The sequence below is a fragment of the Syngnathus floridae genome, chromosome 12, assembly GCF_059516105.1.
Source record: "Syngnathus floridae isolate MCC-2025c chromosome 12, RoL_Sflo_1.0, whole genome shotgun sequence".
Lineage (NCBI taxonomy): Eukaryota > Metazoa > Chordata > Actinopteri > Syngnathiformes > Syngnathidae > Syngnathus > Syngnathus floridae.
In genome coordinates, this window is record NC_142424.1 from 4,781,640 (window position 1) to 4,807,480 (window position 25,841).

At 45.0% G+C, this 25,841-nt stretch overlaps 1 protein-coding gene across 4 annotated transcripts in view; it reads left to right on the plus strand.

Moving 5' to 3' along the window:
- unc5cb (unc-5 netrin receptor Cb) overlaps positions 1-25,841 on the plus strand; it is a 123,186-nt gene that overhangs the window by 43,758 nt on the left and 53,587 nt on the right. For all 4 annotated transcript variants that reach the window (XM_088391487.1, XM_088391485.1, XM_088391488.1 and 1 more), the window contains one exon: positions 2,922-3,078. In XM_088391487.1, coding sequence (XP_088247613.1) covers positions 2,922-3,078 — 157 coding nt within the window. The remainder of the gene's footprint in view (positions 1-2,921; positions 3,079-25,841) is intronic.

The window sequence follows — 25,841 nt, forward strand, 5'->3', positions numbered from 1 at the left end:
CCGATGTTTATCTTTAAAATTAGAATCGCGCCAAGGCATATGTGTGTGTCTGTGTGTGTGAGTTTTTCCATCTCACAAACTGCATTACATCGACCGTGCATTAGCATCTTTCATTTTGTTTGTTTGTTTATGGGCCGGTCCGACTGTCTGTCTCCTTGTCTAATTGAGCAATTGCCTGACGGCCAAGAGATGGTCATCTGCTGAGTGGCCAAATGCATTATGGGATGTCTGCCGTGCAGTTAAAACAACAAATTGAGCGGATCCCCCACAATTCGCAGGGAATAAAGATTGGACTGGGTTGTGAATAGCAAAAATCTGCATGGTGTACATTACCGCTTGAAGGCTAGCACTCAATGGAAAGCCTTATTGACCAGCTAGCCAAAATTAGCATTGCTAACACTCGGTCTGTGCGGCACAATTTCTACTTTTTCAACCTCATGCTAACAACTCCCTTATAGAGCCCAACTAGTTTTTGTTTGCACGCCAATTTTCGAACACATCTTTCAGCACCGTTTCATAATGTGCCGCCAAGAGGTCGTGGTCATTTTACACATTTCCGCAAGGTCGGGACGGTGGAATCCGATAATGCAAAGTGCTCTGGTAAATGCAGTCTAAATTACAGTTAATAGTTTTAGTGATTTTTTTTTTTATTCTGTCTGGAGTGAGATAGTGGATATTCTAAGCTAAGCTAAATGGCTCCATTAGGAAAAGGCAAATCAGTTAACACCAGACTATTCTGATGATGCTTATATACTGAGACTAAAACCAGACGTGGACATGTAACGGGGAGTGGTGAGGGGGCGGGCGGTTGGGGGGAAAGGGCAGAAGGTGTTACCAACCCGGGTGGCGTTCACACTTCTGTCATATTGCGCTTTTTAACGCCTACTGTGGACACCACATTGCTTCCGGGCTCCCACGGGTCAGCTGGAGGCACTCGGTGTGTTTTCTCATATAGACAACCAAGCTTCTTCTGTCGAGATAGTCCACCACAGCGCCATCTGCTGGAACCGGCATGACACTCCTTGCCGACAATGGTAAACCGTGTCCAAGGTAGCAATAAATAGCTATTGAGTCTCACAATATAGAACCTTGAAAAAGATGAACTAGAAACAACCGCAGCTGAGCTCTTTTGCTGTTTTCTTTCCACTCCAGTCAGCGAAACAAAAAAAAAAAAAGATTATACAAGCCATCGCAAAGCGGAAAAATAAAGTCCAATCGGCGAATTCCCGCTCCGTGACACACCGACGGCAGGGTTAAGTGCGTATAAGCGGCCGGAGAAGATGTTTCACACGAACAACGATTCGGGATTGTTTAAGAATGACGGCGACCTCACTTTCCTCTCTCAGTTTTTCGTATCGAGCACATATGAGCTGATCTGGAATGTGATGATAGCGATGCATTCACGCAGGGGCTGGCCTATTTTCACTGTGTTGACGCCGCCACCTTACAGCCAAGGCGTTTGAATGCAAGTGTCCGAAAGTGAAACGATCCCGCGCTCATCTTCGGCGTGCCAGACAGGAGTAATTTCCTGCATCGTCCTTACATTAAAGCCAGAAGCTGAATGCCGTGACAGCTGCCCGCTGACACCCCCCTGCAAATGGTGATGGAGGGCCGCGGGAATTAGATTCATATTTTAAAAGTCATCACATTTCATTTGGCGAAAGATAGTGTCATGCCCATATTTCACATTAATCACCGGGAGGCGGCATTGCTTCCACATCCGTCATATGTAGAAAATCAGCCTCGAATCAGAACCGCAGGAGTAAATTTCCTCTGTGCAATGAGATAGATACAAACGGGATGTTTCATTAGGTACACCTGCACAAGCAAAGGAGATCATTTGGAGAGATCTGTTGTTTTTCCAGCCTTTATTGAGCCATTTTACACCCTAGCAAATAAAAATGTCACAATGTGAAATCAAACACAAAACGTGTTGAAAACAGCCGCATCGAGCATAATGCGATGTAATCCTGTAAGCAATTGATATTTTGACACAAACACTGCATCAACACATTTAGTTTTTCAGTTTAACCCTACTCGGACTGTCATATATTCTTTATCCTCTGCAACTTAAGTTACAAACGCAATCACCAAAATGTGCACAAACACAGTTAGTGTCCAAAATCGGTCATTAATGGCCGCTCTCCTGCCTGTTTGCAAATTAGTCCCCCAGCAGTAACTCTCGATTCAAAAAATCAAGTTCGTTCACAAGCTTCTTTAGAGCTCGCTGATGAGCTGATTTTTTTTTTTTTTTTTTAATCAGGTGTGTTGCCGCAGGGAAACATGCAAAACAGGCAGGACAGGGGTCCATGTGGATCGGAGCAGGACTTGCGTACTGTCGTAACATTGCAAAACATTGAGGATCAGGTGGTGGCAAACACTCTGTGGGATCCTTCCGTACCGAGAGGTGCCGATTCGATTCGGTTCGATGCAATCGTGCGGTCCATGTTACGCGGCTCGCCCCCCGTCCGTTCCTTCTCGTCAGCGTCATCCACGCCAGGTTTTGTTAACGCGCCGCCACTTTCCACGAGCTTGTGGATTGGCTGGAGAAGCAAAGGTAGCCGCAGAGACCTCTCCTCTCCTTTCTTGACTGTTTCAGTCCACAGCCAGTGGAAGGAGCGCGCACGCAGTCAGTCACACACACGTACACAAACACGGAGCTTACTCACACACGCAACGTGGAATTTGGGGAAAGCGGCGTGGAGGACTTAAATCGGAGCATGCGTCCGCAACCGGGGCGTCGATCCACAAGTGAGCTGCTCAAGTGTGCAGCAGACGGGCAGAGATTCTAACGCCACCTGGTCCTCTCTAGTGGAGCTCCGCAAAGCTGTTTTGGATTAATTAACGGCAGCATACTTTTTCGGGGCTGATAAGTTTTTAGTTTTTAATTTATCGTTTTTGTGCAAAAAAACTGCAAACAGCGCCCCGGGGAGCGCAAAATTGGCTCCACCGTCATGGGCCACGACGCTGCTAGAGACGCACGGAGAGGAGCGAGGAGGTCCCCGCCGGAGATGCGCACCCTGCCGGTGCTGCTGCCGCTTCTGCTCCTGACCACGGTCCGCACCAGCCTGGCTCAAGGTAAAGTTCGCATGACATTTTTTGGGGACTTGTATTTTTGGGAGGAAAAGTTGGGCTGTAAACTCCGGATGGGAGACATGAGTGAAATACTAAAAGCTCAGGTTAACTTCTCAGGTAATTAGGATTACGGGATAAAGTGTTTTTATTTTGGGCGTCATCTCGATGACATCATTGAGATGACATAGTTGGGCACCGTTTTTCTGTGAATAAATGTTGACTTGTTATTTGCATGAATTTATGCTGTGAATAGTACAATGAGGTGAATTTTAACATAGCAAAAACTGAACAAAACAAATCTTAATTTCACGGACGTCACAACAAATGATCAAACTGAACAAAGCACTGCAAAAGGGAAACAATTGAAGGACAAATTGGAAAAAGCAGCACAAAGCAGAGACATGAATAATTCTTGCATATAGTTGTGCCACCAAATTGGTTCAATTTGAATAATTTTTGCATGCTATATAAAAAGAAACATTATAACCTTAACTCAAAAAAAATGTCTTGCTATTAGTCACTGATTTAAAGAAAAACACTTATGAGGGCTTGTTAAATGTCAACTCTAAGGGAATTGCGGGGGGGGGTTGCGGGAAACATTCCTCATCCTCAACTAAACAAGGGTGACGTTTCTATTGTGAGAACATTTCCAGGCGAGTCTTTAGTCTTTTTTTTTTCTCACCCCCTCGCTCGCTCTCATCGCTGTCTGCCAAGCGTTGAGATAGCGTCGCAAGCCACCCGGAGTCATTTACTTTAATCTGCTGCCTTCTCAAGTCAGATGGGATGTCAAACAATGGGGAACAAGGTGTTGGAATTGGTTTGTGCGGGCTCTCGCTATGCGTGTCACAAGCCTAGCTTGCGTCTTTGTGTCCGGAAAGGACTTCGTAAGAGCTTTCCGGAAAAGGCCGAGAAGTGTAACGTGGCTTTGTACCTCTCCAAACTTTTTAAATTTTTTTTATTGGAGGTAGGGCAGAAGTTGTAGCTTTGCAAAGACGCTTACATTTGGCAACCAGCAACCTTATCTGGTCGTTTCAGGCCTCCATCTGACTCCTGCATAGTTAATGAGTGAAAAAAGGAAAAGCCGCAACGGATAACAGGTCCGGTTTCTTTAACGGGCTCGGTGCAATGACATAATACGCCCACAAGAGCCCCAGAGATCTCATCCCCACCCGGTGTCATTGACTTGATGGGAATAAGGCCCTTCTTCTGGCCATTAAGAGGTCGATACAGCAACAGAACATTGTCTTAGCTCGGTGTAATTAACGGGCTAATTTAAGCGCGCTGATGAGCTGGACTCGTTTTTCAAGTCGCTGGAGGTTCACGTCTTTAGTGTAAAACGACTGCGCGATCAAAGTGACTCACCGGGACACCCCTGCTGCTTAAGCGGGGTACACGCATACCGATAATCGGACAGATTTCGTTTTTTTGTGCCCCTTTCTGACAGACGTACGATAACCAAGCAGGAAGTGACTTGAATTTATCAGATGAGGTACAGGTAGCCAAGCAGTTTTATTTTTTTGGTATTTTCCGGCAGTCTAGGTGCCTTGTGTCAGTGAAGATGTTAGTGATCGGACCGACTCGATTAATCGGCTTGCCGATTTCCATAATCTGCTTTTTCCCCCTCATTTTTGTTATCCTATTTTACACTTGAACATTTTCCACCATATGACATATATTCCATTAACTATGGGAAAAGTGGATGGATGTTAATGACAACAGAAGGTCCTGCCCAATGTGGTTCTAATCTAAATCAGCATTGTTGGGCCCTGGCGGCGGTCCATTGAGAGAGCCATTCAAGTTTTATATTTGTGTGGGAGTTTCCTTTAATCTCATTTGAACGCGTATGGGCCGTCACTGCGGCCCCATCTGAGTTGTGAGTGAGTTCTGGGAAATAAGAGTTCTCATTAACCTTCTGAACTGGTGACAAAGAAGACAGGTTGAGGCAGATAGAAGCTGCCTGAGAACTCGCAGGGCGCTGCGTGACAGCATTTTGATTGGAAAGCCTTTGTGCAAGAACAGATGTACTTCAGGTGTCTCCGGCGGGGCCCCTCGAAAAACCCGAGTGTGTACGTGTGAGGCTTAGAGAGTGAATACCTCAAAACATTTGCTCTGGTTAAGATTTCATTAGCCGCGGTGCTCATAAGAAGCTACAGTTACAGCTCTAATTTTAAGCATGGTTCTTGGGATTGAAATCATAGGAGCATTTGCGGCTAAAGCGACAAGTGGCACTCTAATTTTGTTGTTTACAGGCTGGTATTGTGCATTCCAGGCCACTAGGTGGCACTGTCACTTTTGTGTTAGCCCCTTAAGTCTTGGTCAGTCTGCTTAGAAGCTTGTATACTTATAGTTTTAAAATATTTTTGATTTTTTTTTCTTTTTATACATCTGTGCATTCTTCCATGCATTTTATTGATCAGTTTTATTTTTTACCCTAATCCTAGCCTCTTGATTGGGAGTAATGAGTACCGAAAACAAAATGAATTATTTTCGTGCATCCAAATTGTCTCAAACTGTTTTTCTCTATTTCTTTTTGAATATTTAAATGCTCTCCTCTGATCTTTTTTGGCACCAAAGCCACAATTGTTAATTTCATGAATACTCCATTTATGAAGTCTGAGTGATTCAAGGTGATAAAAACACATAGTTAAGGAAAAAGCAAAACACAGAATTTTATTCTTTGGTGTAAAGATAAATAAATCAAATGTCGACACTAAATTTTGATAATGTGCGCCTGTAGGGCAATGATGACAATGTCGAGCAGGTATTAAATCAAATTCAGGGTGCTGGTGCCCAAACAACAATGGCGTTCTTATGCTCCTTTTTGATGATGTGTCCTCCGGGTGTTGATTATAGGCGGAAAAGTTAAAGGATCTTTAATATATATAGTCTGTGACTCAGTGCACTTTAAGACTTTACGATCAGCGCCGCAGCGCTCCGGCTTTGACCGATCCGAGAGCCGCCCCGTTAAAAGTGACTGTTATTTCTATCATTATGATTCTTGCAGGCTTTCCCGCCGCTTGACAACTTGCTCCTCGGGGGGCGCTAACATTACAACCGTAGCGGTCACTCTCCAAGCACGGCCCTGCGTGCACAATGAGCGCATTGTGCGCGAAGGAATTACCTCACACGATAGCCCTTGGCCGACCCCGACGGGCTTCCAGCGTGACGCAATTAAAGTCGGCAACGGCATGTAATTGAGGGGATATTATCATTCCGCGTTGTGGCGCTCAGGTGAGCCGAGAGGCTACTTAGTAAAAGAGGCCAGCGATGCGATGGGTCAAAGATGCATGGGGTCGGCTGGTAGCGAGTGATAATGAATGAGGAAAAGCGGCTGCTGAGCTTGCTGCTGTTCTTGATTTCATGTAGTATTTATGAGGGGGGGCGAAAAGAAAATGTGTAGGCTGTTTAAGGATGCTAGTTGTGGCGTTTGTTTTTTTGCTAGGCAAGATCGTGAAGTCTCATATGGAAAGAGTGAACATCAACTCGGTGCCATCGAAATTTCGTTTGCCGCAACTGGAATGAATGAGCAGGGCAACTTTCACTTCAACTCTCCTCCAAGCTCAAATGATGTCACTCCAAATGGCTGTTATATTTTCCAGTCTGAAATCCGTCAAATTTCAAGCTCGTTTAGTCTCGGCTTTGGAAAACCGCAATATTTCATTACAAACACCGGCCTGAATGTAACTCCTGATGAGGTGTTAAGTTGTATGTGACTGCACCCACTGGTGGAACTATTTTTTTTTTCCACATTTCTTGCTCTATGTTTGTGTTTTATAAAGCTGAATTCGACATTCTTGATTGCTTTCATGTCGATTCCCTTCCTGAGAAATGTTGAAGGGGAATGACGAGAACACAATGGAACAGACCGATTAGCGCAGAGAGAAACGAAGAGGAAGGAAAGGAGGAGGAGGAGGTTGACGAAAAAAGTTAGGGAGCAATAGACAAGTGTGGCCTCGGAGTGTGTGTGTGTTGGGGGGTGGGGTCGCGGGTGTCATTAATCACCCCGATGTGACACTTTCCACTACAGGGGAGCAACATTCACTTCTATTAGCAGTCCATTAGCACGGTGCGCCACAAATACTTGACAGCCAGAGCGGAGTAGCTGACCTGTGTCCCCTGCGTAATATACACGTTATGCTAGTAGTGCACGCCAAGCGCTCATTCCACAAGCCATGGAATATGTTGCTTTTTCAAACCAACGCTATTGGAGAGGGGATTCGTTGAGGCGGAGCATGATTCCGAATAGTTCGTTCGGAAGGGTCACGTGTTCATCATTGTTGCTGTTTTTAGTTGCTGAGAACTTAACAGATATGGACAAAGTTAGTCAGATAATTAACTTTTGGGTCTTTCAGATTTTTAATCAGAATTAATATTTCAATGAATTTTTTTGTACCTTTTTGTAGGCGTTTGACTGCAAACGGTGCAGCAACACATGCAGACTGACATCTTGTACAAAAATCTTCCTTTTATTGCCACTTAGATTGATGACACAGGGATGAATTAAGATAAGAAATTCAATTAAATGTTAAATTAAATGCTCTTTCATGTAAAAAATCAATGAAAAAGCAAAACAGGCCCAGGATGAATGGTGTGCTGAGAGTGCAGAGGTTCCACTGTAATGTGCGTGAGTAGGGCAATGATAGGACACTTCAGTGCACATTTAGCTTTTTTCTAAAATGAAAATAATTGTATAATATGCCCTGGTCGCAATCAGTCAGCAGGTCAAGATGGGGAGTAATGACCGTGAGGGGTAGGGGGGTGGCCTCATTTCCTACCTGCGACCAGAAAATGGCCCTTCAAAGCGGCGAAGGCCAACCAACACATTAGACGTAGTCATCCTTCATTCAAAGGTCTGCGTGGCCTCTTTAGTCACCAAAGAGCTCCGTCATTATGGGATGCCTGCCAAGGGGGGAATGTACGTGCGTGGACCACTGTCCTCTTGATCCACACTTCATTTATGATTGGAGATCAGAGCGGGAATCTGGAAGGGAGGGGAGTGGATGGCGTGGAGGACACTGCCGGGGGGGGGGGGTGATTACTCGCTAAGTGGCCCTCCTCGTGCCATTATAGGCGGTGGGGGCTGACAGAGCACATCGTGAGCGAGCGTAAGTGCACACTCCACTCTTCCCCTTTAATTTGGCAACCTGACCTGAACACACACACACACCTCGACAACCCCCGGCGCTCAACCACTAATATCCTCTTGACAGGAAGTCGCTGGCCGGCATGTCATTTTAAATGGAAATGACTAACTTTGAGGGGCGGGGAAAAAAAAATAGCAGTAACTTTTGTTTTTGGGGGGGTTGTCGCCTGAAATCTGTAGCACATGTTTTCTTTTATGTTTTTTTTCCCCTTGTGTGATGACTTTCTTTGAGTTGTCGTATGGCTGCTTGTGTCAAACACGCAACATGTCTTTTTCTAAAAAGACAGAGTGGATGATGTAAGTGAAAATGTCATATTTGTTTTTCTGTTGCTCTGCATTTTCATGTCGCTTCGAAATGCACTCATTTCAGATTTCAGCCTGCGTAACGGCGAGGACAGAGAAAATGAATGTTGTACCGCTGCCATACATGCTATTCTACCTAGCAAAGAGGATTAGGGATTTGCGATGTACTTTTAAATATGCACATGGATATTAGAAAAAAAAAAGGAAAAATGCTTAGACTGCAGATAAACAGCCAAAACCGCTGGTCATTTGGCTTGTTGTTTTCCTTGCGTTAACGTAAAAGTGTGGACCTAGTCTAAAAAATTGACTTTAAAGCAAAGAATGTCCAAAAAGTATGCAAAGATTACCACCATTTCTGTTTAATACTTTAAAATCAAGACCAACATTTTACTCACAATATTATGTTCTATACAGCTCAGCTTGTGAACGTCACATGAATAAACCCAAAAAAACAGCTTTGGTATCCATTTTCAGCAAAATGGCCGCCTCTTTAGAATAAACACAGGTGGATTTTGCTGCTTTATTTTATAGCCCACAAACCCAATATTAAACAAAATAACGGCTTTAGACTATTAGAGTCACATAGGACACATTATTGTACCATTTATGTAACTTTTTTAGCCATTAACAGTGTTTAATTGTGAACTTTACAGAAACTCTGAGAACAAAAATAGACACGTCCTCCTTTACCCTGTATGCAATTGTGTGAACAATCAGAATGTGTTAAGCACTTTTCTGGTATTCACTGTTTTTTTTTTTTATCATTATGCACCTTCACTTTTAAAAACCAGCCCCAAGCACATCTCCACTCATCCCTGATTCTCTTTTGTTATTCAAGGCAGCCGCCATACTGTATCTTGCGCTCTGGTGAGTCGGTCTATCTTCTCTCCCCGGGTGGAAAATAATTGAGAAGTGAATAGGGGTGACGCCAACACCTGAGTCACACGGCGCCCACGTGGAGGCGTCGAGCGAATAATCAGCCTCCTCGCTCTTTCTCGTTCTCTCTCGTTCTATCGCTCTCTCTCTCTCTCAATCTCGCCGGGTTCTCGCTCTGATTGACAAAGCTAAACCTTTAATCCTGGTTTTGCGCCCTGTCTTGTGCCGAGTCGGATGCGTACGGGCCAAAAAGCAAATATATAGAATCCCCGAAGAATTAGAGCGCCATTGGTGTGTAATGAGTTATTTGGTGTGGAAACACCACACGTGTAATGGAGCTGAGCGCCGTTTCCCCTCGTGTCACATGTCCGTGGCGTGATGGAGCTTGCTGGTTACCAGACCCTGCGTGAATATCGGCTCGGGCTGGCTTGTGGTCAATGTATGTCGGTAGAACAGACAGGCAGGCGGGGGGGGGGGAGGCCACCGGTCCCAACTGAAAGACGAGAGCAGGAGACCCCCACCCTGTCGCCCCCCCCTCGTTTCCTGTCTCCTCTTTATCAGCATCCTCGTCTGTTATTTCAGCGCTCTTAAAGCGACCTGCCGCTGATAAATGTTTGTTCGTCTGTGTTTGTTTTTGGGGCCTTTTAACAAGGCTCGCATGAGGAACTGTAGCCGTCCTCGCCGGTCCTTAAGTCGAATTTGAGATGAGTGCAAAGAAAGAGGGAGGGGCGGAGGGAGTCGTAGCCTCTGGTTTGCATTACGGCTCCTGCAAGATGGGCAGTGTTTGCTCTTTTTGCTATAAACTTGTTGGAGAGGTGAGAGGGGATCGCATGTTTTTGTTTTCAAGAAGCGGAGGCATACGCAAAAAATGGAGGAACAAAACTAGACAGATTTATATTGAGTTTCCTTGTATTGGGTTTTAATTGGTTTGGCAATACTCAATTTGTATAATACGTGTTAATGACTTGCAATAGGAATGGAATTTCCTAAAAAAATGTTGGTCAGCCTTCAAATTTCTCAACGTTTGGCAGGCAAAATTTTATTTTATCGTTGGCATTGACTACCACCAAATCATAATCAAATTAGAAGAACCCAATTTTGTTGCGGTTCCAACTAAGTTCATTTAAAATGGGACTAGTGATTTACTGAGTGCTGATCCAAATTTGAATTGTTCTTTTTTTATTTTACTTCCAACCATTTCTTGAACACTCTGTACTGTTTAACTCTCCTTAAAAGCACAAACTTTAATTTCGCAAGGCGATCCACGTGTCTCGCGGGAGCCATTCTAGCTTCAACAGTTTTTTTGAACAATCTTCCTCGTAAAATCCCAACGGTTTCTCGCCGTTAAAAGAGCAAGCTTGTAAAATAACTTAAAAACAACACAAACCTTTTCTCTCTCTCTCATTTTAAGGGTGGGACTGATTTCTAAGAGCCATTTGAGTTTCAACAGTCTCCTTCATTTTCTCTCTTTCTTCACCACATCCAATATTTGCATTTCCAAATCCAGGGTGCTCCTGTTTTTCTTAGCTTTCTTCTATGAGTCTTGTTTGTCTGCATACGGCGGTAGTGTGCACGCATGTGTGTGTGTAAGTTGGGGGGGGGGCTTTGTGTGTTTATTCAATAATAACAGGGAGTCTGAGAAAGTCTGTTTCAGATAAATCTGCGAATACCAGACCATTCATCCTCAGGAAATCAATCTTTCTCATAATTCCCCTCATTTTTCTTCCATCTGTTATCTGCATAGCTGCCAAACAGACTTTTTAAAATAGAGCAGACCATTAACAGGGGGGGAGCTGGAGGAAAGGAGGGTAGAATTAAATTTGTGTCAGAATGCCAGCCTGTAAACTTTTTTTTTTTTTTTTTTTACAGAGTGAAATGAGGTGCTAAATTAAAAGTTTCAGCATTTTATATGTAATTAATCTGCTCCCACAGACCTTCACTTTGCACTAATGTGTGTTAAGAGTCAGGCAGGGCACGTGATGAATGTGACAAATTGACAGTCCGCTCGATTTGCGTGTGTAATCGTGCATGCACGAGTCTCGGCAATCGCGGCGGAATACATCGGCGGCTCCTAAAAAGTTAACCCGGCAGGTTTGATACCATACAAATTGACCCACTTTAAAGTAAACAGTAGGAGAAGGAGAAACTCAGTTGTTGGTTTTGAACTTGCTATGTGTAAAAAGGAAAAAAGTTTATATATTATCCATCTTTACTTAAAAAAAAAAGTTATCTTCAGTGAAGAATGTCCCGGGGTGATAAATAAACTTAATGGGAATGGTTAGTAATGGAGTTATGTCTTTTTTTTTTTATGACACTTTTAGAACATATAAATTATATGTCTGGGTCAAACTGACCCATGAACTTTTATTGCTGAGAACGGAACGTAACAGGAGAGCTAGAAAGGCGACTTTCTCAACGAGTGACCGAGCCCCCCGCTCCCAACCTCCCTCTTCACTTCCTGACCTTTTTCCCTTTTAGTTCCAGCTTTTGTTTCTGTGGTTCCGGTAACGGCTCGCAACTTGAGATCGCAGTTGAGCGTCAGCGCTTTTTCTGTGTTTGTACATCGTGTTTGCGAGTGTGTGTGTGTGTGCCGTATCTCCAAGATCAGTCCCTGGTGGGTCAAATACTGGCAGACACTGTTTAACTGGGCCAAGCTCAGTGGTTCTCATTTAAATGGGGGCCCCAGACAGAAGCCCCGTGGTGAGGGGGGGTTGTTTTATGACTCCTTCCACGTAGAAAGGACATCAACTACACTGTATGGCTGCACAGCCCAATCTGGGAGAAGGACAGCGTGGGTGGGTGCCGGCTCAGCAAAAGAAGTCCAATTGCCTGGAAGGAGTTGTGCTTCTCTTCGCTTTTCTTTCAGCTCATCTAAAGCTCACATTGCGTCACTAGTATTGCCGGTTTTCACCATGACGTTTAACTCAAACTAAAAGCCCCCTTCATCTGGTGAGTGACGTGGGTGGCGCCGAATGAGAGCAAACAGTTGGCTGTTGTCAGGTTAGCGGCTAGCTAACCATTAGCTAGTCTGCATGAAAATGCACTGGCGGCTTTGTCTAGCCTTGGCCAATACCTTCTTTTTAGCTCACAGGCTACATTATATTAGCAAACCTCAATACCTAATTTTCGTACCAAAGTCTAAACCAAAAAAAATCCCCAATAAAACAAGATTGTGTTAAAAATGTCTGACTAAAGGCTTCCATGTGGTGATTAAATGACAACAGTGATTTGTATGTATTGTTGCAATAATGAATGCTATTCCAATGAAGTTGTTAATGACAGGAAGGCTCCGGCGTGCTTCGGAAAGTTCACCCCGCTAAATGTCAGCGCTATTAATGAGCCGCCGTCGTCACTCCCCACTTGTCCGACATGACAGCGCGACACCTAAAGCGAAACCAACGCGGCGTCTCCGTGAGACGAAATGTTGATTCTTTCAATAAATTAGGGTTGATCAATCCAAATTTGTCTTGGAAAGACGCTAACACGATGACTTCCATTTGTTCTGTTTTCAAGGAGAAAAGCAAACAGTTGGCAGTGGGTGAATAATAGATGTTGCTCTAGAATACAATGAGAATACAAGTAAACCCACACACACACACACACACACACACACACACACACACTCGGTAAACCAGGTCACACATTTGAAATCGAGGGGATGGGCGGCTATTTTGTATACAGATTAGCAATCTTACTTGGAATTTCCACAGTAAACACATTTTATGTTTGCTATTTAACCTCCACGGGCTCCCAATCTGCTCAAGTGTGCGGCCCAAAATATTGGCGCGTGCGTCGTGTGTGTGGACCCAACAGTTTGAGGGGAAAAAAAAAAAAAAATACTGTTTAGCTGTGTGCGTCCGGAAAGACAATTAGATTTTTCATTATAGTTTTTTATTTTGTTTTGACTTTTGTGTCAAATGCTTTAAACCGTGTTCAATAGTTTAATTAATTTTTGTAGAGCGCAAGATAAACGAAAAAAAAAAAAGTCCAATAAAATAAGCAACCTGCCTTAAGTTAGTAATACATTTAAAATAAACACTGAAAACTCATGTCGAAATAAATTAGAATGGACAAAGGTCAAAACAAAGGACATTTTAACCAAAGAGTTTTAGAAGTATAAAATTAATTGGCAATATTTAAAAACTTTGTTAGTTTTTCTGTTAACAATGATGACCTTGACTGACACCCAATACTTTTATATTACACATCTCAAAGACACATTTTCTGATAGTCAGATTAAAAAAAAAATATTGCCTTGATTGTTTAATTTCACACTAGATGGGTGGACAGGCACTTGAGAGACCCGCTTAAAAAGTCAATTTTCCATAATACGTCTAATAAGTCGCTTTCTAAACTATTGGAAAAAAAAACCCCTACATTAAAAGTTGCTATGACTGGTCCGACTGTTCTTTTGTTATCGTCCTTTGATTATTGCTGCTCGGGGAACAGGTACAAGCAGTAACCTTGGAGTCTGATAATTAACCCCACGGGGTACATTAATATTGATTGTTCCATTACGGACAGAAATGGACTCTTAAACTCTGCATCCATTTCTGCCACTTAAAAAGATACGCAAGATAACAACATGTCTAGCCATTTTCCAATATCTCCTCTGGAAATGAGAATGCGCGTGATGGAAACCAAAGCATGATGGTAATGGAGGTCGTGATGATGAAGCATACTGTTTACCCTTCTGCGAGTCCTCCAGCCTCACAGTGGTTGCAATTTTATTTTTTAAAACTAAATTGTATGGATTCAATTCTGTATGAAATGAAGATAAAGATGCAAATTATCTGGCCAATTAAATATGGATGAAGCTGGAATGGCATGATGTTATTGCACTATAAATCCTGAAGAGAAACTTTTGATGTAGAGGAGCTGTAAAGACTCCAAGGGTGTTAAACCAAAAAAGTGATGAAGCCTCTTGGACTGTTTGTCGTACCATCAAATGCTTTCGAGAGAGTTTGAATATTCTGAATGAAAATCCACTTTCTTGCTAGTAGCATCTCTGGAGTGCCTGTCTAGCCATCAAATATATATGTATATAAAAAATTATTTGAAGGTCCAGGGTTGTACTGTAAATCGGAAAAGTTGCTAAATGTAGCAACGGTCGCTAAACTGTCAGCGCTGAGTAGGATAAAAGACTAACGTGCTGTCATTCTTTATCCTTTGTTTATTGTAACCAAAGAACGTTGTAAACCCTTTTGTAAACAAACCTGGGAACTCTGTTTAAACTCAATTATCATTCAGCAACTGCTACGGAAGCATGACAAAAAAGACAAAAACATAGCTATAGCCTAGCTTGCTACGTTGACGTATATGTTGATCTCACTGTACCGCATGGCGATGTCTCACTTTGGTACTTTTTGCCAAAGTTGTTGCAATTTTTATTTTCCCACAATTGCTCCACTGTTGAGAACCAGTTTTAGGAAAAACTTCTTAAAATGGCATCTTTCCCTCATTCTGGGTGTGTGTGTGTGTGTACTGTAACCCCACAGAGGGTCCAGCAGCTGCACTTTTGTAAAGTGATACACCGTAATGGTTTGCAGCAGATATATTAAAGTATGTACAGCGGAAAACGATAATTCAGTAGTGACATGCATAGGGAGCTCTGTGTTTCTTTTTTTGGGGGTTGGGGGTGAGGTAAGGCGATCTGTCAGGTAAAATGGCGACGGAAGAAGCCGTGCGGGGGTAAACCATACCTCTCGATGGCCGTCTTTCACTGGCCGCTTATTATCGCACACGTCCCTCCCGAGCCGTCACGTTTACACCGCACGTTTGTTTTTACAACACGGCTAAAATGGCGCGCCGGCTTCCTGCCGTAGCCGCACTCGCTCGCGCTATCGCTGGCTTTTTCCGACAGCAAATGTTTTATTTAGCGGGCACGGTGAGACCCGCCAACAAAAGCAACAATGTTGTCCAGTGGGATAGCGAAAAATCGAGGGGGGAAAAAAAAGATGAGGTTGAGGCCCGGGAATGAAAAGAGATGAGAATTGGGAAGGGACTCTTAAAGTGTGCGGCTTTCACCCACAGGATGCGCAGTCTGCGAGAATGCGGGATTAAGGCATATTAACTCCAATGCTATTCTTTGTGTGGCTTTTTGTTCATGGAAAAGACGGGCGAAAAAAACGGTAAACAAACACAAACGGCGCAACGATAGAAAAGGAAACCTTGCATATTTATACACTCCTGTAATTCCTGGAAATGTGGCGCGGTAATCTGAGTCCTATTGTGCCTTGTCTGGCTGCGCAACACCAGATATGTGCGCAACCTGGTTTTGGTTTTGGCTGCCATTTCTCCTCCTTGGCAGTTGTTGCAGTCGTGACTTTATTTGAACGCCACGGGAAACCCGAGACGGACGATTCGGGTTGGTAGTCTCCGTTTTCTTTCCTTTCGCCGGCTTGGTTTTGGTAAGACGAGGCCTCTATGAAAGCGAAGGGCGGGCGGGTCCCTCAGGCAGCGGCGAGTTCTACTTTACTTAGTTTTGGGGTTGGATAATGCAAAGGTGGCAATTTTGCATTGCTCAATCAGGTTTGTATGCCAAAATCAATTAAGTTTTGTTAATGTTCCTCATCTAAGATTTAAGAGAAAAAATAGTTTCTAACTCACTTAACTAATGTTATCAACTTTGCTTACTGATCGCTAAATAATAAATATAGCTAATGAAGTAAAAAAGTACTAAAAACAAAAATACCCCATAAGGTGGCCATCTTTCTAAAAGGTCAATTTGACCGTTTTGGATTCAGCACATGAAAATCAGAGCAAATAATTATGTTGTTGACACGTGCGATAACGGCACCTTTCAAAACGATCATCACAAGGTGAGGAAAAATGCTCCAATTTGTCGGCATCTGGCCATCACACCTTGATGGATGTCGCGCGGCGAGGACGTCGCCGTCCAACATCCATCAACGTTTCCGCGTTTTCTCCTCACGTCGCTCTTCATTCTGGCGGCAGGTGTCAGTCCCTAGATCTCGTGACAAAGACGAATGAATCCTTACAAGATTATTTGCAACCCGTTTGCCTCTGCCGCGGCTCTCTCGGGAGTCCCTCGGGTGAAATCGGCGACAACGCTCGCAGACTCTGCTAAGAGTCACTCATCTCATTTCAGCGCTCGGCTTAATATAATTACGAGCCGAGCCGCGGCCATCTTTTCGTGATTACACGTGTTTACACGGGAGAAGGGACGTGTTTACTGTGGAAAGCGTGCCCCTCGCTAACCACCCACCATCTTTTTTTTTTTCCTGCCATTAATTTAGGAAGGGAAGGAAAAAGCTGTCACATTTATTTATTTCTGGAAAAAAAAAATGATGGTCATGATGATGATGAGGGTTCTCCAGCTAACGCTACTAGCGAGAGGCCCCCCCCAAGAGAGGAGGAGCTCAAGCTTTGAGCGGAAAACGGTAATAACGTCTCGGCGCTGACACAAAGACACGTTTGTGCAGGAAGGGAGGCGGGATCAAAGGCATCGACCCAAATGTGCGCCGACTTCATATTCCCTGTAAATGGCGCTCGGCGAAAGACTCAAAATAAGACGCATTTGATTTATTGTCTGAAAATATCACGTTATACCTACAGGCGGCCCAACTGCTTCCCATAATTCCACAATATTCCAATTTCAAAAATGTCACCTGGCCAAATCCTTCAAAAAAACGCAGCCATTGATCCGCGATTTAAAATTTCAAGTTAGTGCAAAACTAGTTGCTCTATGCGACAGTTCATTCGGGTTCAGCCGCCTCGCTGGGTCTTCGCAGACTTGTTGTCCCTCCGCAAAGTTTTGTCCTCAAATTAAATTCTACCACAATAACTAAAGTAAACTGAGTCCTTTTAGGATTATTGGATTGCTAAAGTTCAAGTAAAACTCGTATTTGTAAAAAGAGTCCAATCCTTTTGTGTGTTGCAGAATGGCGGTTTTCAGTAATTGCGCCCGCAATCAGTCTCTCCAATTGCATGTGACTGCTACACACAGCAAATCAAATCACTCCTTTGCCATTTCATATTCGGGAGGAGCCGCCCACCGCCGTCCTAGCCTGGCCCGGCCCGGTCCGAGCGACCGCGTCGGCCCGCTTATCTCGTTGGCTTCTCCGACCGCAGCACTTTGCTTTATTGGCGCGGCGTATGTTCGGGACCATTGTTCACTCGCCGCCACGTTACTTGTTATCTCAGGCAACAAATGGTCGTGTCTTTCCCAATCTTGTCCTGCTTTTGTCTCCGTTCCCTTCCCTCCCCCGCCTTCCTTTTGAGGAGAAGCCATTTAGTGCCAGGGTCAGGGTTATAATTGACAGCCACCACTAAACAAATCTGTCCGTCCCGACGGGGCATTCGCCTCCCCCGCCCTGCCCTGCCCCGCCCCCTCCCTCCCCTCCTCTAATCTAACTAATGCACCCGCGTGTGTACTGGAAAGTGAATTAAGCATCGAAAACTCAATACCTGATCCATCTGACGGAGCTGGCCGCGTGCACATTAGCAGTTTCTCTGCAGCCTCCATAATTGTATTACACAAGTTGGCCGCTCTAACGATCAGGCCTTACACACACTTATACACACTCTTCGCCATCGTCGTTAATCGCCTTCTCCGGAGGCCGAGAGCGGGGATGACGAAGCGAGAAGCTCGGTCCGCCCCCTTAATGCCGATGTGAATTTTTTTTTTCTTTTCATTGTCTTTCCATCTGCCTCTTTGCTGTCGTATCAGCGCCTCCTTGGCCTCTCTTGCTCTCCCGCTGTGTGGCCAGGGCTCTGGATTTCTGCTTCCATATCTCCCCGCTGGCTGTTTTATGTGCGCTGTCAACGGGCCTGGCTCTCTTCCGGATGGAGGCAACATGATAAGATGAGCTCATGCTCCTCTTCTCACTCCAGCTAATCTCCATTGACCCGTGCAGCCATATGTGCGGCTCGAAACCCAACAGTTCTGTTTCTGGAAAGATTTTTTTTTAGCTTCCGGCTTTTAGCATTTTTCATCTCACGGTCATATATTCTTTATCCTCCGCGAAGAATAACAACTATTACTCAAGAACTTACGGAGTCACTTGTGAAGAACCTTGAGGATGAGTGGAAAGTGTCCTTAAATAAGATCCTCACAAATTTTCCCTTCAAAGTCACCCCACAAAATCTTGCTTTTCCCAGAAGCCTTTATACGACCACTTCATTGACATTTTTACCACAAGCAGACGAGAGCGACGGACCTGGGAGATGCAGATGTAATGAAGCAATACTTTTGGTTGCACGGACATTACTGCACCTCGGCCTGCGTAAAGACTTTACTAGAGCAACGTGCGCGCTCTTTATTGCCAGGAGCTGCGCACGGAAGGGCTCGGACGAACAAAAGGAGCGAGCGGGTGATTAAAAGCGTTGTTGTGTTGATTTGCTGTGTGTTGCCATGCGAGCAACCATTTGGCGCCGCCGTCTCTCTAATGGAGACTTGGACTCGGGGAAAACCAGGGCGAAGCTGTTTAAAATTTTATTCCCTCCTAACAGGCTGATTTATAATGATGAGTCGCCCACTCCTTGCGGCCCGAGAACGGGATGGGGACAAAGAGTCCTGGGAGGGGGGAAAGGGGGGGGGGGCTAAATATAGCAAAGACCGCGAGGGGAAGTGGCCGGAGGCATGGGAGAAACCAGGAGATCGACTCTGAAAGATGACCTCTGCGTTTAGCCTCGCTCAAGGCTGCCGATGTATAGATGCACTGTGATGTCCGAGCCCCGCCCCCTCTGACCTCGGCGCCTCTTCCACGTTTGCCCCTCCCATTCTGAGCACTACCTGCCAGATGATCCTCCGATACCTGAGAAGTTTGTGGGCATGGATTAAATCCCTCAGGGTGAACTTGTCATGCGGTCGGTCATCGTTGGTGTGTGTGTGAGATTGTGATAGGATTTATCATGATGATCTGAAAGGTCACTTTATCATTGTCAGACCCCGCCGCATGGTCTTCTGGGGAGGCTCAGCACTTTGAGGGGACCTCCCAAACATGCCAGAATCTGTTTGGATTTGTAGTCATCCGATTGAACGGCCATTTTGTAGTTAGACGTTTTGATACAAGAAGCAAAATCAGTCCTTTCTCCCGTACCGCTATTTTTTCCCCCCAACCTCACGTCCCATTTTTAAAAATATCACGTTGACAGTTCTCTTTACATCATTGAGCTCATTCATTTGGTCCCACGTTTGCCAAATAACGTGTTTACATGACCCCTCGAGTCCGACGGCGACATGATTAAATGTCGAGCGAGTCCATTTAGAAGCGGAAAAGGGAGTTGCCGGGGATGAGCCAAAGCAAACGGGACTTTTTGCGGTTTGATTCACTTTTGCTGCGGAGAGAGACGCAGATGGTTTGTGTAGCCAAGCGTTCCAATAACATATTCGTTTTATTTGATGATGTGACATGTTCTGTTCTGATTGGACTCAGTCAAAACAACAAGCTCAAGTTTAACTCACTCAGACACATTTTTTTTTCCCCTCTCTGTTCAGTTTCACAGCACTAATAAAGAGAATATTCAGATTGGTAAAGGTCCTTCTCTTTTTTGCCCATTCCAACTATTTCCCGCCCGCAGCGGGCTTCTACCGGCACCTCCGTCGGGATCAACAGGATTCCTAATTAAGCTCATTAAATATTGTTATTGGAGCTTGTTAAATCTCTCTCTGGCACTTGGCGCGCCTTTAAGTGTCGAACTTTACTAATTCATACACACACGCATTTACAAACATGCACAAGTCACCCGTATTATGTGCTTCCGTGGGTGTAATTAAAACCCGCGATAAAATCTGCAATGGGGAAAAAAAAAAAAAAATGGGGAGCGAGCAGTAAGCATTTGTTCAGAGTTGTTGGGTGGTTAAGAAAATAGAATATTTCTTCCTACTGTGATTCTCAGACTAACCGTGTACCTCCCTGACCCTGTTCCCAGAGGACACATCAATTCCAAATATTGTTCTTTGCCTGCGAACGGGAACAGTATCCCACCGTGATCCCGCCGTGACTCGGCGGTCTTCGGGGGGCCAACCTGAATCTGTCTTTTGATTCCGAGCGACCTAGACGCTCGACAATGTAGCCTTTCAGAACTCGCGCACGCTGTTTTCCTTTTTGGCTTTCACTTCCACTTTAATGACTTTCATCGAGAAAGTCAAAGTTTGGTGGAGGTCTTCGGAAGTCAGATACTAAAAGTATCCAATTCCGAATAAAAAATATCCATCTTTGGGATATGCGTGTCATTATCTCAATTATATTTTTATGTGATAAAAACGTGCGTCAACACATCTTTATCCTTGACGAAGAACGACTAATATTACCGCAGCTTATCGACAGGCTGAGGTTAATTAATCTCGATTCAGCGTGAGAAACTCTCCGCGATCCCACTAATGTGAAAAAATAAAAAATGATGAATCGAGAGCAAGGACATTGAGTCAAAGGGCCATTCCTAGTCGAAACAGACTTTTTCCACCGCGGGCCATCTGGTGGCGTAGTGTACAGCCGAAGAATAAACACATCTATCAATGAATATCATTAATTTGCCTTCTGTGTTCATGGAACGTCACCACCGTGTCATTCTGTGTTGAAATGTAGCGGCCTGATTCAAACGGCAGATTGCAGTCAGGCTGTTGGGCAACATCAATGTGGTTCTGGTGATCCGTCACCTTCCCGTTGCAGTTTGTACTTTAAAAAAAAAAAAAAAAAAGCCAAAGTGGATCAGAGAAGCGCCTCGTAAAATGTATGTACGCCGGCGGCCGTTATTTGTCAAAGCCTTTGACAGGTAATCAGTGCATGTGCAATGCTTCATTTGGGGGAAATCTCCATCAGTCAAGTTGTGATTAAAAACAAAAGTTGCAGTTTAAAGGCTCATTTTTCCCCAAAAGTGCTTTCGTCAGAAATTTCTCAGCTGTCGTGTTTACAAATGACGCTTCCATCGTGTGAAGCTAGCTCCAGATGTGTTTGGAATATCCACCAGTTGAATCTTTATTTACTCTGGCCGGCCCGTGATGAATCCGCTAGCCTTAATTAGCACGAGCCCCCGCAGTAATTTTGGCCGCGACATTTTACTGAGACTGACGAAGCTCGACAGAGGTGAAACTTACCCCCCCGGGGGCCGTGACCTTCCTCCTCTAATGAGATCACACGAGACCGCCGTGTTTCTCTCCTCTACGCCGCCAATATCAAAATAAAGACGCGAGCAGGAAATCCGACAATCCGACACGATTGTGTCTCGCAATCTGGCAGAAGAGCCGAGATGCGCAAGCTTCCTTCCGGCCTTCCGAACATTTGTCACCATTAAGATAAGACCGTATTGATTCGGCATCATGGAAATTTACGACAGCCGATAAATCAATCGAAGGGGCTGCGATGGTGAATCTTATTAGCTAAAAGGAGCTAAAGTGTTAACCGTTGAAAATCCAGCGCAACCTTAAAGCGGGCGGATCAAAATAATCCATCAGAAGCATCAGACAGTCAAACATCCCCGATGTAACCTGAGATTATTGATATTCATTTTTATTGATCTCCAACTGCAACCCTGTCATATCCTCCCAGGGGAAGGGTGGGGGGGCAGCAGTTTGTTGACATAGCGGGTCTCATTCGAGTGAGGATGTGGGCACAACAGCCGCCCTGGCGCCTCCCGTAACTCGCTGCCACGTGGCCGGCAGTCTATTAAGCGCCATTGTTTGTTGTTCTTCACCTCGCGAGCATGTGCCGCTAAAACGACTAACCTGAGGCTGACCTCTCCTGGAGCATTGACGTCTAATTGGTGCCTCTCAGCTAGCTCCTGAGACGGCCAGATGTTCAGTAGCCACCTTATCTTCCTGTTCAAACTAACCTTCCACTGCCAGGTGTCTGCTTTTAGTCCTTTTATTTGAGTCACTGCTGGAAAAGATTGAGACAACCTATATTTTGCCTCTGATAGATTGCAAAAAATTGCACAGAGGTCAAGTGCTGAGTCAACTTTTTGCGTGTTTGTGTGCGTGTTGGAAGGATAATATAGTGTAACACTCATGTTGCAGACAGGCTAGCTCATCAAATGTTCATTTCCAGAATGGTAAATGTCAAGTTCAGAAAACAGATGGTTGCCGATGGCCCTCGGCGGTGACTCAGCGGTCACTTTGCCCTCGAAAAAGTCAATTTTTTAGGCTATTGAAGTCGACGATATGTACAAGGAGTTGAAGCGACTTGTCAAGCTTTCCGTCACTCACAGTAAACTAAAAATACGAAGAAATATTTTACGGGAAAATTAGATTGGTAAAGGTTGAATCAATGCTTCACATGCGCATCTGAAGTGGCTAATGCTAACGCTAGCTGACAAACAGTTGGAATCCTTTCATCAACCGTCACTAAATTCACATCTTGTCATACTCAGAAGATAGACGAAAGTACTTTACTGTCGTTTACACTTACACAACCAAACGGAGACAAGCCATGGCTAATCAATTTTGCATCTTTATCGTAACAATGAACACTTGGTGCTCCTCCCCACTGTCAGGCTGCCAGTGAAAGAAGTGAGAGACCAGAAATTTGAATGCTTTGTGCTCTCAAGGTCTCAAAGACGGTTATAAAAGCCTTGCAACAATTCACGTAACACAATTGAAGGTTTGCCGCAATACATTATTGAAAAGAATTAGCAATTACGTATGTATTATTCTTACATTCAGTAGCTAGTAGCGACCCTTTAGTTGCGTTCCATGAACTACCCAGAAGTGATTGTAAGTGCTGTTGTACTAAATCTTATTAAGTTGTCTCTTCAGTTAGCATCTTTAAGCTAATTCCTATCCAGACTGCCGTGACTGCAGTTGGTCGAAATAGCGAGCCCGTGTCAAGTCATGTCCGCCGCTATCACTGATCCTTTGAATCTTCCCACTGCATCCTTAGCTCCAACGCTCCAAAGCTCATATCGCAGTCCCTCTGACCGCTCTGCTCGCCTTTGATAGCCAAACCCGTTTGCATCTCCGAGTCCTGGGGGCTCAGCCGTGCTCAGACACTTCCCGGCCTCCCTTAGAAGCTGCTCGGAGGCAAGTGAGAGGAAATTTCCAATCCGAGAAACGAACGCCGCTAACGCTTGACGCGATGGCGCTCTCCTTCTGAGAGCCTCTTTGCATTCATAAAAAATGTTTGCTTGGCTCTCGGAATAAAGTCGTAAGCCAGCCCCCTTCTGACAAGTAGGCTGGCCGTAGATAAAAAGATTGGTTTGAAACAGGTAGCGACGCAGATGCTGAGATAGCTTGTAGCAGATAAATCAAAGCTCTAGTGGGCAAACCATCCTTGAGTAAATCCACCTTGCTTCTCCCTGGCAGCTCAGATCAAGAAAAATGCAGTTGTGAATGTTATTTATGGGCCTTTTTCCTTTTTTCCCTCCTGGCCCTCCATATGTCTTGATACTCTTCCGGCGTTCGTGTGATGTGCTACCCTCGATGTCAAAACTTCTCGCAAGGGCTGGCAGCCGTTGGTCGATTGGCGAACGGAGACCGCCGCATAATGAATAGAGCGCCTCACTATTTGGCAGCGTTGGGGATAAGGGAGGAGCGTTTGTTAACTTTGGGCAAAGGCGAGGATGATGACACGCGCTAATGCTTTGACCAGCCAGTAATCAACACTCATTATTTTTATTGAACCTTCCTGGAGAGCCAGCTGCTGTCACTGTACATGTGTGTGTGTGTACTGTACGCCCATCCGGCTGTAATTACGTATCAGACCTATTCGTAACTAATGAGCACGGCCATATGCATGCGGTGTTTGCCCAATTAAGGCTTCACTGGAACTCGCTTAAAGAGCCCTCGCTAGTCACACTTTTAGCGTTTAATGTGGTCTAAAAACACACACACCGATAATCGGACCGACATTGAGAAGTTTGCCTTCATCTGGATCAAAGTCGATCAAGGCCAGATTGTCGGACGTGTCTAAAAGTGGTTTAACCCGTGGTGTGGCGTTTTTGTGTTCAAAACTGAAATCACCGTTCAAGTTTTCATTTTCAAATACGAGCGGTATCTTGTGAGCAAACAGCAAAGGGAACAAAAAATGGGTTTCCATAGCACCCACTGTGTTGCTGGCATCCTGTTTCTATATACATCCTGCCCCCTCTTGCCATGCCATATTTTCGCTTTGCCACGGCGTGAGTTCCTGGCATGAAGGTCCGGCCCGCGCTCCCCACCAACCCACCCCCACTTCCTTGCTCGGTGGCCCGGCCGCATGGCGGGAGGGAGCAGGCTGCTCACCTCTGAGGGCAGCTGGCGTGCCTGATGGCCTCATTCATCAGACCTGAGGGCCCAGGATTTCTTGATGGACCGGGGGAAGGGGGGGGGGGGTCGCATTGCGGGGTGCCGTTGTTGACTGCTTTGGGATAGTTATTAAATAAGCCATGATGACAGGCAAAGCAGCTCTTTCAAGTCCTCTCAGCATGCATGTTGGAAGGCGGGAGTGTGGGAGCCAAACAAATAAAGGGCGTCCTTGGGTAATGGCGGACTCGGCCTACGAGGTTTCGAGGTCACAAATGGCGCGGCTTGGAGAAAGAATGTACAGTAAAATTATTAGCTTAGAAATATCGCTTTTAGCCTGGGTTGAACGTGGAAGTTAGGAGAGTGCATTTTGTGGGAGTCAAGTTTGCAGTTTGGGATTTTGGAATAATAGCTCGTTGTATATTGTCAATTATCATAGCAAAAAAATAAAATTGACGACCTGAGAATCTATTCCTAGTCGGGAACAATCACCGTAGTCATTTGGAGAGCCGCAAACACCAAAGAGGAAGAATCAAAACGCCCTTTCCAAAGCCCAAATTGAGGGGTTTCAACATGCGAGTATTTTGAGTCGAAACAGAAATCCCAGTTTGTCGTCCACTGAAGACAGATGACTCGCCTCGGGCGAGGGCCGACGACTGAGTGACAGAACCCCTCCCGAGGTCGGCCTTTTACGCAAACACACAATCACGCCTGCACACTGAGGCCATTGAGCCACCCGGCAGGGGGAGAAGACACGGCCCGCGGGCTGAGGGGACGGAAGGGGGGGAGGTGTCCAGAGGCCACTCAGGTCTCGCCGCAGTCATGAAAAAGGCCACCGCGAAACTCCCGTCATGGGAAAATTTCAGCCTGCACCTTCCGCATTCAAGCCCGACAGTAGCCCGCCATTGTGTGTCTTTGCGAGTGTGCGTCGGCGTGAGATGGCGAGATTCCCTTGACCCTCGGCCTGCTCCGCAGCTGTCGAACCGTAAGCGAAAGAGAGAAAGAAGGAGAAAGGGATGCAGAGATGAGAGAAGTTGAATGTAGTCCCCGAGGGCGCAGCCAAATGACTCACTGACATCCTCTTGGCGAGACCCACCCGGACACATTTTACGGCTCGTATTTATCTTCCGCTGCTTTGTGTTGAGACTGTCATGCGAAATTCTCTGATGAGGTGAATGGAAGAAAATCACATTTGGATCATTAAAATATTACAAAATAAAATGTATTTATAGAATATATAATAATGTAAAAAATAGATAAATA